The 13418-nt window shown below is 39.7% G+C and overlaps 1 protein-coding gene across 1 annotated transcript; it reads right to left on the reverse strand.

Annotated features, from left to right (window-relative positions):
* Window positions 1-820: 820 nt before the first annotated feature.
* On the reverse strand, window positions 821-12572 carry LOC308099592 (protein unc-119 homolog A-like; the record flags this gene model as incomplete). Its single annotated transcript, XM_080448329.1, has 5 exons — window positions 821-927; window positions 1558-1730; window positions 2680-2776; window positions 4540-4641; window positions 12359-12572. 5 exons carry the CDS (start codon window positions 12570-12572, stop codon window positions 821-823), a joined length of 693 nt encoding a protein of 230 aa, XP_080304455.1.
* Between the last annotated feature and the right edge of the window lie 846 nt (window positions 12573-13418).

Below are 13418 nucleotides of genomic sequence, written 5' to 3' on the forward strand. Positions count from 1 at the left end.
ATTCTAATAGTAATCATTGCTAGAGTGCCTGTTCACTAACAGGGTTCTAACTGTGTCTCCAGCTCTTTAATAATACATTTTCAGGCCAGGATACCAATTATGTCCTATCAGGAGAGAGTAATTAGAACAATTAGATGCAGAGACCCCCGCTACTACTGTACATGTATACAAACCATCTATAGAATTACAATCAGAATATAGAGCTTTAACTTTTAACACTTTTTTAAAAAAAATCTGAAATTGCGTTAATGCAGAGCTTTGTCCTATGTCCAAAACTGTTACTTTTCAGGATTCAAATTCAAAAATAGCAAAAAGTAGCAGATCTACAAGAGCTTGCAGATCTGTTACTTTTGCGCACACACAGAGCTGAGGATGAAAAACGCATCTTTTATTACTTGTGCAGGTAGATGATAGCATGTCACAATGCTTCTTTACATGATCTTCTCTCTTCTCTACAAATGTCTAATGCTCTTCGATTCTGTTGCCTTTAGTTACACACACACACACACACACACACACACACACACACACACACACACACACACACACACACACACACACACACACACACACACACACACACACACACACACACACACACACACACACACACACACACACACACACACACACACACACACACACACTCCTTTGGTTAGAGGTTTTTTCTTCCTCATTCTGAACTCATGAAAAAAAAACAAGAACAAATAAATGCAGTAATAAACATTGTACTCGTTTAACTTGTGGGTGAGACTACGATGATGACGCACAAATACAAAACATAGAAACATAATTATGTGGCTTCTTTAGGGCTTCCGCATCAGGGCTTGAAGGAGTATTCTGCTTTATGATGCATGATGAGATTGTTGTTGGCGAAGAAGAAGCTGTCCGAGCGCGTCTCATAGGGGTTGGCGATGATCTCGTCCACTGGCCAATGGGAACAGAGAGAGTAAAGGTGTAGAATCAGGGTTAAGGTTTGATGTAGAGGAGGTGAGAGTAGGGTGAGGGCAGTGGTTAAAATCCGCTTTAACCACTTTAACCCTATTACTCCGGCTATTCGAAAATAGCCGATCTACAAGCTCACAGCTTGCCGATCTGCTATTTTCAAAAAATCTTGAATGAAAATTTGAAAAATGGGGAATATCTTTGAAAAATATATCTTGTACCTGGCACAAAATATTTTCAGATGGGGGTCTGTGGCCAAATACATACTGTATACATTTAGTGTTAATTATTTATTGACAAAGTTTGAGAAGTTGGACCACTAGTGAGTGATCTCAATGTGTGATCTCTGTGTGTGAGCGCATGGGTTTGTGCACGTGGCTGAGTGTGTGCGTGCGAGCGCATGTTAACCACTTAACCACATGAACCGTAGCGTCCCTATTCTGGGCACGTCATAATAGGCGAACGCTCAACAAAAAAGCAGATCTACAAGCTCACAACACTTTGTGACACGTTGTGTGCAAACTTTGTGACTTTTTGTGAATGTTGTGCCTGTATAAAATGACATGCATGAAACAGGGATGCCGGGTTGAAAGTATAGAGGCTAAAACTCACCTATGGAAGGTTCTAAGTCAGGTAAGCAGTAGATGTGTTCGCAGGTGTTGACGCTGTGGGGGATGCAGAAGCCCAGGTCAAAGTCAAAGGTTTTGAGCAGCAGGTTTCTGAAGAAGTGCCTCTCGATCAGTCGAAAGCAACTCACCGCCTCACTGCCCACGCTGAACTCCAGCCTGGAACACAAGGGGCAGCTCTTAAAGGAGTAGTTCACCCAACAAAATACTTATTTTCTATCAATTACACACCCCATGAAGCATTGAATTCATGGAGATTATTTTGTTTTTGTCGCATTCCTCCTAAGCCAATAATTTGATTACCGGCGGAAAGATTCTAATGTATCCGGTAGGAGACTCAAAGGAGACTCTTTGAGTCTCGGAGAGAATGCCGGTCATCAAATTATTGGCTTAGGAATAAGACAAAAACAAAAAAATCTCCATGAATTCAATGCTTTATGGGGTGTGTAATTGATAGAAAATAAGTCATATTTTGGGTGAACTACTCCTTTAACCACTAACTAACCGCTTAACCCATTAAGGCCTGAGATTCCGATTCTACAAAATGTCTTCTAAATCCTAACAGTTTTCTGAAACACTTATGTTGCTATAATATCAGTGGTTCTCAAACTCTTTCATGTCAAGGACACCCACCTTGACCACTTGAACCCTATATGGGCTTTTCTGTTTTCTGTTACAGTGGGGGAAGCTTTCGCTGAAAATAGCAAATCGACAAGCTCACAACAAGCTTGTCGATCTGCTATTGTCTGCGACAGCCTCATATGTCCAAAACCGTTGCTTTTCAGGATTCAAATTCAAAAATAGCAAAAAGTTGCAGATCTACAAGTTCAAAACGTGTCACTTAGCGCTGTGTTTGAAGCTTGCGGATCTGCTACTTTTGTGTGACGCTGTAGTATGATCAAGTAGGGGATTAAGTTAGGAAAAACACAAAAAGTTAGAATATGAAGATAATAGGTTTCTGCCCGACAGCAACGGTACACAAATACACGCGCGCGCACGCACACACACGCACACGCGCACACACACACACACACACACACACACACACACACACACACACACACACAGCAGTGGTCGTTTAACCAAACAATGTGTGGGATTGACTTACAAAGCCCCTATCTCATGGACGGCCAGGAATGAAGGAGAGAAATGATATCGTATGAATCTTCCTACAGGAATATCCTCTGGCTTGATGTCTCTGATGTCTGAGAGAGAGAGAGAGAGAGAGAGAGAGAGAGAGTGAGAGTGAGAGTGAGAGAGAGAGAGAGGGGGGGAGAGGGGGGGAGAGAGAGAGAGAGAGAGAGAGAGAGAGAGAGAGAGAGAGAGAGAGAGAGAGAGAGAGAGACAGACAGAGACAGAGACAGAGAGAGTGAGAGAGAAAGAGAGATTTTACTTATACTGTAACTGCATGATTTTGTATTAACTAGTGTGTGTGTGTGTGTGTGTGTGTGTGTGTGTGTGTGTGTGTGTGTGTGTGTGTGTGTGTGTGTGTGTGTGTGTGCGTGTGTGTGTGCGTGTGTGTGCGTGTGCGTGTGTGCGTGTGTGTGCGTATGTGTATGTGTGTGTGTGTGTGTGTGTGTGTGTGTGTGTGTGTGTGTGTGTGTGTGTGTGTGTGTGTGTGTGTGTGTGTGTGTGTGTGTGTGCGCGCGTGCGTGCGTGCGTGCGTGCGTGTGTGCGTGCGTGTTTCATCTCGTTTTTTTTGTTAAAGTTACATTATCATCTATTTTAAAGCACAGCTTTATCAGAAAAGATTGATTTATGAACTAAATCCAAATGTCTGTTACTTATTATAGTTATTAACCTCACACTTTTTTAAGCTAACACTGACTCAATTAATCAGGTACGTTTCGAGGTGTTTTAAGGACGAAATGTAGCCTAAATAAATATGATAACCACAACCTCTAAAGCAATTAATGGCAAACATTGTGCATGCTGTTCTGTACCTTAGAACTTAAAATGCATATGTATGCATTTTTTTATATTTATACTACGTTTTAAGAATCAAGAAGGTTTAATTTGTCACTTCATATACAGTACAGGTACAAGAAGCGAAATGCAATTTTGTGAGGTCCACAAAGTACTGTCCTTTAAAGTAAAGCAGATTGAGTTTATATGTGCCAATTCCATCAGTAAATGTGAGAATATTTACATGGATGACATTTCAAAGGACACAACTAAGCCCCCAGTACCTACTGTGATGAATACAAGAATGTGTTGAAAAGTGAAACTATGCCACCTATTGGGGACAGTAAGCGTAGTAGGGCAGGAGCCTATCTTCTGTTTCCGTGAGGCATCTTGATGTACAAGTACACCGCCCAGCCATGATGCACAAGTACACCTAACCCAACCATTTATACCGAGTACCAAGCAGGGGTCTGATTATTATAGTCTTTTGTATGACCCCGCCGCCGGGGAATTGAACCATCACCTCCAAATCTCAGGGCAGACACTCTAACCACAAGGCCACTGGTTTCTCGTCTCTCAATGAAGGTTCTGTTCCATTTGGTGTAGCACAGTGGTTCTCAAACGTTTTAATTTCAAGGACAATCATTACTCTGAGAGCGTACAAATGGAACCAAATGGGTCCATTTGGTTCCACTCAGAGATACAGACCCATAGGGGGCCATTTTGAACTCCCTCAAGGACACAAATGAGACCCACTAGTGTAGCAGAGTGTTTCCAGTGAGCACACATGCACAATATCAGCACCCTGACTCTGTTTGACCAGAATGGAACAGAGCCTTAATTAGTATAATTGTTAAGTCCTGTTAAGGGCCCAATTTATTTCCAATATGGCTGCTGTGCATAGAACCTATTAAACCCTATTCTATTTGATGCTGACCGTATTTTCCTGGGCCGTGAACTAGTTGACTGTATTTCCATGGGTTACACCTAAATATCTTGGCAGATAATAGGTTAGATTCAAGTTGTTAAGTGAATAAGTAATAGAAACACACAGTAACAGTACCTCTCTTGATGTCCAGGATGACAGCTCCACTCTCAAGGTCCCTGATCTTGAACCGGGAGAAGTTGATGTTGTATATGTTGTCCCCTGGAGAACACAGGTACTCTGCCAAACAGAATGGTAGTAAGCCAACTTATCATACAGGACATCCAATATATATATATATATATATATATATATATATATATATATATATATTTCTTCTTCTTCTTCTTCTTATTTTATTACCACTTTCAACCTGGTATCCCTATTTTGGGCATGACATATTTTATTGTAATAACAATAACAGATTTGATAATTTCATTGAAAAACACAGTCTACTCAGCGATAGCCAATATGGATTTAGAGCAAACAGATCAACAACAATGGCATTAATGGAGTCAGTTGAAGAAATCACCAACTCTATTGATGAATTCAAGTATGTAGCTGGGATATTTATAGATTTAAAAAAAGCATTTGATACTATTAATCATGACATATTAATTAATAAAATGGAAAGATATGGGATTAGGGGAATAGTTTTACAATGGGTGAGAAGCTACTTGAGTGATAGGAAACAATTTGTGAAGTTGGGTGAGTCTGTGTCAACATGCTTGAACATTGCTTGTGGAGTCCCCCAGGGGTCAGTATTGGGTCCGAAACTGTTTATATTATATATGTCACAGTACGATTGGAGAACCAGGACGATTGAAGACAGAGCGCTCGTTTTTAGGCACGGGGCTTCGGGGCGAGGCGGGGCTTTTCGAGACAGGGTTTATTAGCGAGGTTCGCGAGGAGGAGGAGGAGAAGGAGGACGCAGCGCTGCGAGGCGGGGGTTTATTACGCGAGGCTCAGGGGGAGGAGGAGGAGGAGAAGGAGAACGCGGCGCCACGAGGCGGGGCTTTGATGCGACGCCGACGCAGACCTGTCTTTTGTTGTTCCCCCCCACATAGCAACCAGGAAGCTACGCTAGGGGAACGCTGAACACGCGTTCACACGCACACGCTTGTCCATGACGGAGGCGCGCTGACTCAGCAGAGCTTGAGGCCGAGGAGGCGCGCCCTCGCGCCTCCAGGCGCGAGTGCCCGCCCTGACCAGCCGATGCTCTGCTGAGTCGACACAGCGCCGTTCGAGTTGTAAACCGATAGGGACAGAATAGTTCTTTTCATGGATCACTGTGTGTGTGTGTGTGTGTGTGTGTGTGTGTGTGTGTGTGTGTGTGTGTGTGTGTGTGTGTGTGTGTGTGTGTGTGTGTGTGTGTCAGGGAGAAAGTAAAACAAAAGCCAGAACACAATAAAAGTATCTTAACAGTCCTGCTTTCAATAAACCAAAAAAAGCATGAGCGCGTGCGCGTGTGTGTGCGCGCGCGCGCGTGTGTGTGTGTGTGTGTGTGTGTGACTGTGTGTGTGTAGTCGCGGCCATATATGTTTGTGCACAAGCCTGGCTTGTGGCTCCCTCTAGTGTTGCTTCTACAGAATTGCTGGGTGGGTGGTAAAAACGAGCGCGCTTTCTTCAATCGTCCTGGTTCTCCAATCATACTGTAACATATATAAATGATATGTGTGATGTATCTAAAATACTTAAAATGGTAGTATTTGCAGATGACACAAATATTTTTTGTTCTGGAACTAATTTACAGGAGCTTTTGGACCTGGTCACTTCTGAATTGTGCAAGTTAAAACGGTGGTTTGATAGAAATAAATTGTCTTTAAATTTAGCTAAAACTAAATTCATGATATTTAGTAATTATAAAATAGATAATCAAGTAAATATACAAGTAGATGGGGTCGATATTGAAAGAGTTTTTGAAAACAAATTTCTTGGGGTGATAATAGATGATAGAATGAACTGGAAATCTCATATTAAATATATACATACTAAACTATCAAGAAGCATTGCAGTTCTGAGCAAAGCAAAGCACTTTTTGGACTATAAATCACTCCGCATGCTTTACTGTTCCCTGGTGTTACCATATCTATATTACTGTTCAGAGGTTTGGGGAAATACATATAAATCTTCGCTTAATAAGTTAGTTATACTTAAAAAAAAGAGCTATAAGAACAATACATAAAGCTGGATACCGAGATCATACAAATATATTATTCTTAAATTCAAATCTCTTAAAATTTAGGGATATTATAGAACATAAAACTGCCCTTATAATGTACAAAGCTAGGAATAATCAGCTCCCTGGTAATATCCAGGTGATGTTCTCTGATAGAGAGGGTTGCTATAATTTAAGGGGGGAGTTAAATTTCAAAACTCAAGGTGCTCGGACGACATTAAAACGTTCTGTATATCTATATGTGGTGTTAAGCTATGGAACAGTATGAATGTGGAACTCAAGCAATGTTCAAATGTGATCCGGTTTAAAAAAGATATAAAGAATGTATTATTATGAGGTATAGGGAGGAAGAATACAGTAATAATCTATAGGTTACTAAGACAATTGTATTGATGATGATGTAGATAATAATTATAGAATGTGTAAATACTTGTTTATGTGTATGTATGTGTATATATATATGTTTATATATATATGTATATGGATATGTGTATATATATTTATATTGATTACTTTATTTAATTTGAAATAATTGGTTTAGTTAAGGGTATACCATGTGGGTATATGATAAAGAATGTGATGACGCTGAAGGAAGCGGAAAGAAGGGGTAGGATCAAATACGTTTTATACTTCAACCTACTCCTTTTTGAACATGTAAAATTATAGTTTTGTTGTTGCCTGAGAGGCTGTAGGCTATTGCAATTTATTGCATTTATTAATTTTTTTGTTTTTAACATGTTCAAAATAAAGATTCATTCATTCATTCATTCATTCATTCATTCATTGTATTTTATTTTTATTTAATTCACAGATAATCAAAAATAGCTGATGGGCATATTCCAGCTTGTGCTCACTGTTGTTTTACACTTGGTTATTGGTTGCCCTCTAGTGGCCATGGTTGTAGACATTACCTACATTACTACATTTTGGTAAAATAAATGCATAATAATAGCTAGCCAGTGAGATGTTTGTGCCCAGCAGCAACGACGACGCAACGCACAGAAAAGCCCCCACTTCTGCTCAGAGCAGGAGGAGCCAGGCCTGTAGGCAACCCACAGTGCCAACACCAGCTGCAACATCTCAACCAACCTGGCCTGGTATCGGCCAGAGAGGGACAGCGAGTGCATTTTCCGGCAGCGGCTGGCCGGACTGATGGCGTGGATTCACTCACAGATTCCCACATGTGAGTGGATCCGTGTGTTGTCGGTCTGGCTAGTGCCAGGCTAACCCTAACCCCCAATTAGCACTGTCTGTCTCTAACTACCCCCAAGAGACAGTGGGGGCCGTAGCATGCCACTTGGAGTTTGTGCATCAGTTGTTGTTTTATTAACAGACAAATAAAATTGTCACTGAATAACTGACCATTTTATATGGCTAAGTTATACAGTGTTATTGCATGGCAGTGTAGCTCGATGAAAATAATGGATTGCCACAACTCTACAAAGTCTAAATTAGACAGAACATACAATTCTGGCAAACAGAAAGTTACATAATCATTGAATTTTAATCCATTTTAAAGCACAGATTGATTTGAAAAATCTATAGCCAAGTCCATGGACAACAGATTGATTTACGAACAAAATCAAAATGTCTCTTACCTATCAATATGGGAACCCATTCGGTAAAATACATAGAATAAAAAATAAAATGAAATAATCATCATCTTCTTCTTTTTGAGGATCTGTCTAGAGAGATAGCTACTTATTATGCACCGTTTTGTTAAAGCGGCACTATGTAACTTTCTTTTTTATGAATAAAATGTAATTTTATCAATAATAACTGGGAAAATAATTCTCTCTGTATAAGCAAGGATCCCATGCCTCATGAAATTTCCTAGAAGAGCCTCTCATCGTATATCAAATTTTCTCGAGCTGTAAATAATAAGACATATCTTTTAAACATAGTGTATGGGATGGCGGAGTTTGCGAAGTATTAGGCGTCTTGTCAATAATGTTACAAAGGCTATCAGGTCTACTTGAAATTTAGACAAGGGCAGTTGAGAAATGCCAAACATAGGCTAAATAAGTATTGAGACATTTAGATCATGTCAAAGGTCATGTCTCATCTAGACACAGGATCTGTCACAAATTCTGACCTGATGGTCAAGATTTGATTTAATAGCTCAATGGCAAAATGTTCAGCTCTTGCGCAGGAAACTGGTTCAAATCAGGGGTAGAAGAGGAAACATAGTGCAGCTTTAAGCTAACACTGACTCAATTAATCAGGCAAGTTTAGAGGTGTTTTAAGGACAAAATGTAAATAAACATACGACAACCGCAACCTCTAAAGTAATAAACAGCAAACACTGTACACGGTATACTGTATCTGTTTGTTTTTACATAATACGTCTTCAAAATTTGAAGACGTATTATGTAAAACATTCTGTAAAAAATCTATGCATTTAATGCATAGATATGTAGCCATTGTTTTATTTGGATACTCATTTTTTGTTATCCTTTAATGTAAAGCAGATTGAGTTTACTGTGTACAATGAGCATGAGCTAGTCAGCAAAAACAGAAACTCAAGAAAACACCTAATCTTTGCCCACATACCCACCCAACGCAACAGTGGCCCCCAGGATGGGGGTCCCTGGCTCACAATCAGTTGAAAACCCCTTTAGACTGTGACACACAGGAGTATAAACATGCATTAATCATTAATGCATCGTGATGCTTCGATCCGAAGATGGTGATTAATGCCATTTGGAATCAAAAGCTCTTTTATAATGGACTATTCTTTGGCCAAAATGAAATTCAATGAAAGATGAATCTATGACAGAACTTATCAGTTCTTGTCTGCAGTCCACTAATGACTAATTTCACTTCATCCAGTCAAATTTGTGAATTCAATGTATTTTCATGAGCTGAAATTAAGTTTGAATAAAAACAAATCAAACCGGACTGAATCGAATTGTGGTGAAAGTGGAGATTTCATAGGCTAATGAATTTAATCATTTCCTCACAATCAAATGGAATTGTTGTGAGGTGTGAGATTTACACAACCCCTCTCTGTCTAAAGAAAGCAATAGTGAAGTAATAGTTGTTATGAAAAGAAAGGATCATGGATAACAAGATAAAGATTAAGGAGTAATAAAGGGATGAAGAACATTGAAAGAAAAGCCAAACATGCAGCTGGGTCTTCAAAAACTGATGGTCTGCATCTTCATCATCATAATACTATGTATAATATATATATATATCGTTGAAAACCTTGTTTGTCCAAAATTGTTCATTTTGAAATTGTAAAAAAAAAAACATTTAAAAATAGTGAAAATAGCCGATCTACAAGCTCACAATGCTGCGGTGTGAGCTTGTAGATCGGCTATATTCACTACTGTTGTGCGACACTCTTGTATGATGAAGCAGGCCATCAATTTATGATAAAACATTAAAAAGTTAAAATGTGGAGATAAAAGGTTTCTGCCAGACAACAACAATATATTCTTTATGTATATATGAATATATATTATATATATGAATATATATCATATATATGAATATATATCATTCCTCTTCGCCCTGTGCTGTACGCTAAAAAATAATAATATAATAAGCAGTTAGATTAGGTACAGTTACATAATGATTGATATGATCAAAGTGGGTGACAATGCTATCACAAGGAAAGAAGAAATCACCTACGTGGTTTGTATTTTAGAGTGAAAAAATGGCAACAAAAGTAACCAATAAGTCAACCAAAGAACAAGATTTTTGGGCAGCATCTCCTCGTTGGTCAGTAGGAATACACTGAGGACACTAGCTGGAGCACTAACACAATGTCATTTTGATTATGCATGCACCTCATGGTACTCTAGCACCACAAAGGCGTTAAAACAAAACATCAGACCTCTCAAAACAAATTGATCAGGTTACTACCTCACACCTACAACTCACCTAACCCCTGCTCATTATGCTAGGGTGGGATGGCTCAGGTAGGTAGAGGACAGAGTATACAGCAACTTGCAATGGGCCTGGTCTTCAAGATACTCAAGGTTCAAACCACTTCAACAACTTGAGAGACACACACAGACACAACACCAGAGGGAGCTACATTGATCTCGTTCAAACCAGATTCAGCACAAACATGGGGTTAAATTCGTTTGACTATTATGCCACCAAAATGTGTAATGCCAAACCAACAGCCATTAAAAAGTGTGACTGGCTTTACCCTACTTCAAAACCGCCATAAAAGAGCACCTGTCTAAAATTTGCAACTGGTCCTAGAAAAGTCCTCTAAGCTTGACACCAGAAATGACCCCCCCCCACCCTCCAATTGTTTTCTGTACATATACTTTTATTGCTAGATGATTTATTGTATTATGTCTTTAAATGTCTTGATGAATTGAATACATGGGACCACAATGGAAACAAGCCCATAGGTTTTTTTTTCTTCATATTTTAGCATCATTATCGGATATATATAATCGTACCACTGTACTATTTTGCAAACTGTTAATAAAGTATTCAATCAATCAATTAATCAATGATTTTTCATTTTATTTTATTGTTTAAAATTATTCTGTTATATGAAGTACATCATGCTTTTGGTCGCCAGGTCAGAGGAAGAGGCTGATACGAGTACATTAATGACCACTATACACTGAAAAGACACACTTCTTTAAGTTGTTGTGGGACTCTGTGTGAACTGTTTGCCTATGCATACACGACTTGAATACAAAGTAATTTCTCTTACACTTTAAAGGGGAAATCCACCCATTTTCAATATTTAACTATGTCATTAATATAGCATAAAGGAGTTGTGTGGAAATAAGAAAAAATTAAAAAAAAAATTAACATTGCAAAAAAATTTAACATTGCAAAAAAATTTACATTGCAAATTACACCATGATGAGTCATCACAGTGTAATTTGCAATGTTAATTTTTTTGCAATGTTAAATTTTTTTGCAATGTTAATTTTTTTTTAAATTTTTTCTTATTTCCACACAACTCCTTTATGCTATATTAATGACATAGTTAAATATTGAAAATGGGTGGATTTCCCCTTTAAATAAAAATTTGGTCACAAAAAATAATTTAAATAAAAAGGTATCTTCTCGTCATAAACCTCTTCTTTTATGTTTGGACAGACTTTTTCTGTTACTTTCTGTTCATAGGGGCCATTTTATATTTGCCATTCATCTTCTTCTAGAGCATAAGTGGTTCAGCTTAATGTGAACGCCATCTCATGACAGTGTTGCTTGCCAAAAATTACAGGTTTTCAAGGTAACAACCAACATCTATGAAACAATCAAATATGTTAACAATAAAATCAGACACTTCTTTCTTCATGTTACTTCAAATTAATTAAAAAATATGGTAGTGTTACGCACACACACACGCGCTCACACAAACACACACACACACACACACACACACACACACACACACACGCACGCGCGTGCACACACACACACACACACACACACACACACACACACACACACACACACACACACACACACACACACACACACACACACACACACACACACACACACACACACACACACACACACACACACACGTACATGCAAGCTATGTGCGTGCGCCATGCATTAACAAATTGGGTGTAGCATCATTGACTAATCCTGAGCTTTAATCAGACGTAGAAGCATAGTGTCCACTCCTGAGCCTAAAATCCCCAACACGCGCGCGCACGCACGTACACACACGCGTGTGCACACACACACACACACACACACACACACACACACACACACACACACACCCACAAAGGCCCATGTTGTAACTTTGGGGGCCACGCAGCAACGTTCACCCACCTCTAGTGTATCTATTGATCCTCAGGACCTGCTTCGGGGTGGCTGGTTGGCCAGGCTTCCATTCCTCCACCACCTCTTCGTCCTCCGCCGCCACCGCCGCCCCCTGGAGGAATCCGTTCCATTCCACCTCTTCATATCCTGCCACCACCTCCTCCTGTGAAGTCTCACTCTGCTCTGTATCGCTCCCGGGTGGGGTTGACTCTTCCCCCTCCATTGAGAGGCTATGATGTGCCAGAGTGGGGTCTGGCCCGATGTGTCAAACACACACACACTGCGCTGCTGTCAAGTCTGGGAATTTTGGAGCAGTTGGCTGCGATATTATCCACACACCGGTAGCACACACTCTTGGTGTCAGTGGCACAAAACAGATTATGTCAATCTGGGTTTTGGTAATCCGAGACAATCCCTAATTAAACCGGGACAGCCAATGGTACCAGCTGAGGGCCAAAATACCCCGGGTGGAGAGAAAATGAAAAAGCACTCACAGAGCTACTAAATGGATATGCCAATATGGGAAAGAAAGAGAAAAGGCTTTAAAAACACACAAACTTTTAATTTCTTTCATCCACAATAACATTTTGAGTAGGATCTTGAGGGATGCTGAAGGAATCAGAAAAGCATTTCAAGGTTTTGGTTCATTGGTTTATTTACCTGAGCACAGTGTGTCTACAAGGGACAGTGATTGTACTTTAGTTTTAGCTATGTTAGTAGTCATTTCCTTCTTTAACCCATGTGCTCTATTTCTGTTGTGCTGACCTCTAAAGATTGGATATACTATATACAGTGTATCAACTTCTGCCATTGGCAATATTTCCTCCTACTCTGTATGGGGAGAGGAACCAATGACCATTCATGAATTCAGCCATGGAGTTACAATAGGTCTACTAGTGTCGTCAGGCAAATTCAGGAAGGCAAAAGTATTCAAACATTTTCGCAATGGCAACCTACACCAGTCGGTAAAGCATTTCACATACTTAGTTGCGCACCGGTATCTCGCACTGGAAATAGCAGATCTACCAGCTCACAAGCTTGAAGATCTGCTATTTGCGGTGCGAGACAC

This window comes from Gymnoscopelus braueri (assembly GCF_963280865.1).
Source record: "Gymnoscopelus braueri genome assembly, chromosome: 13".
NCBI classification, from domain to species: Eukaryota; Metazoa; Chordata; class Actinopteri; order Myctophiformes; family Myctophidae; genus Gymnoscopelus; species Gymnoscopelus braueri.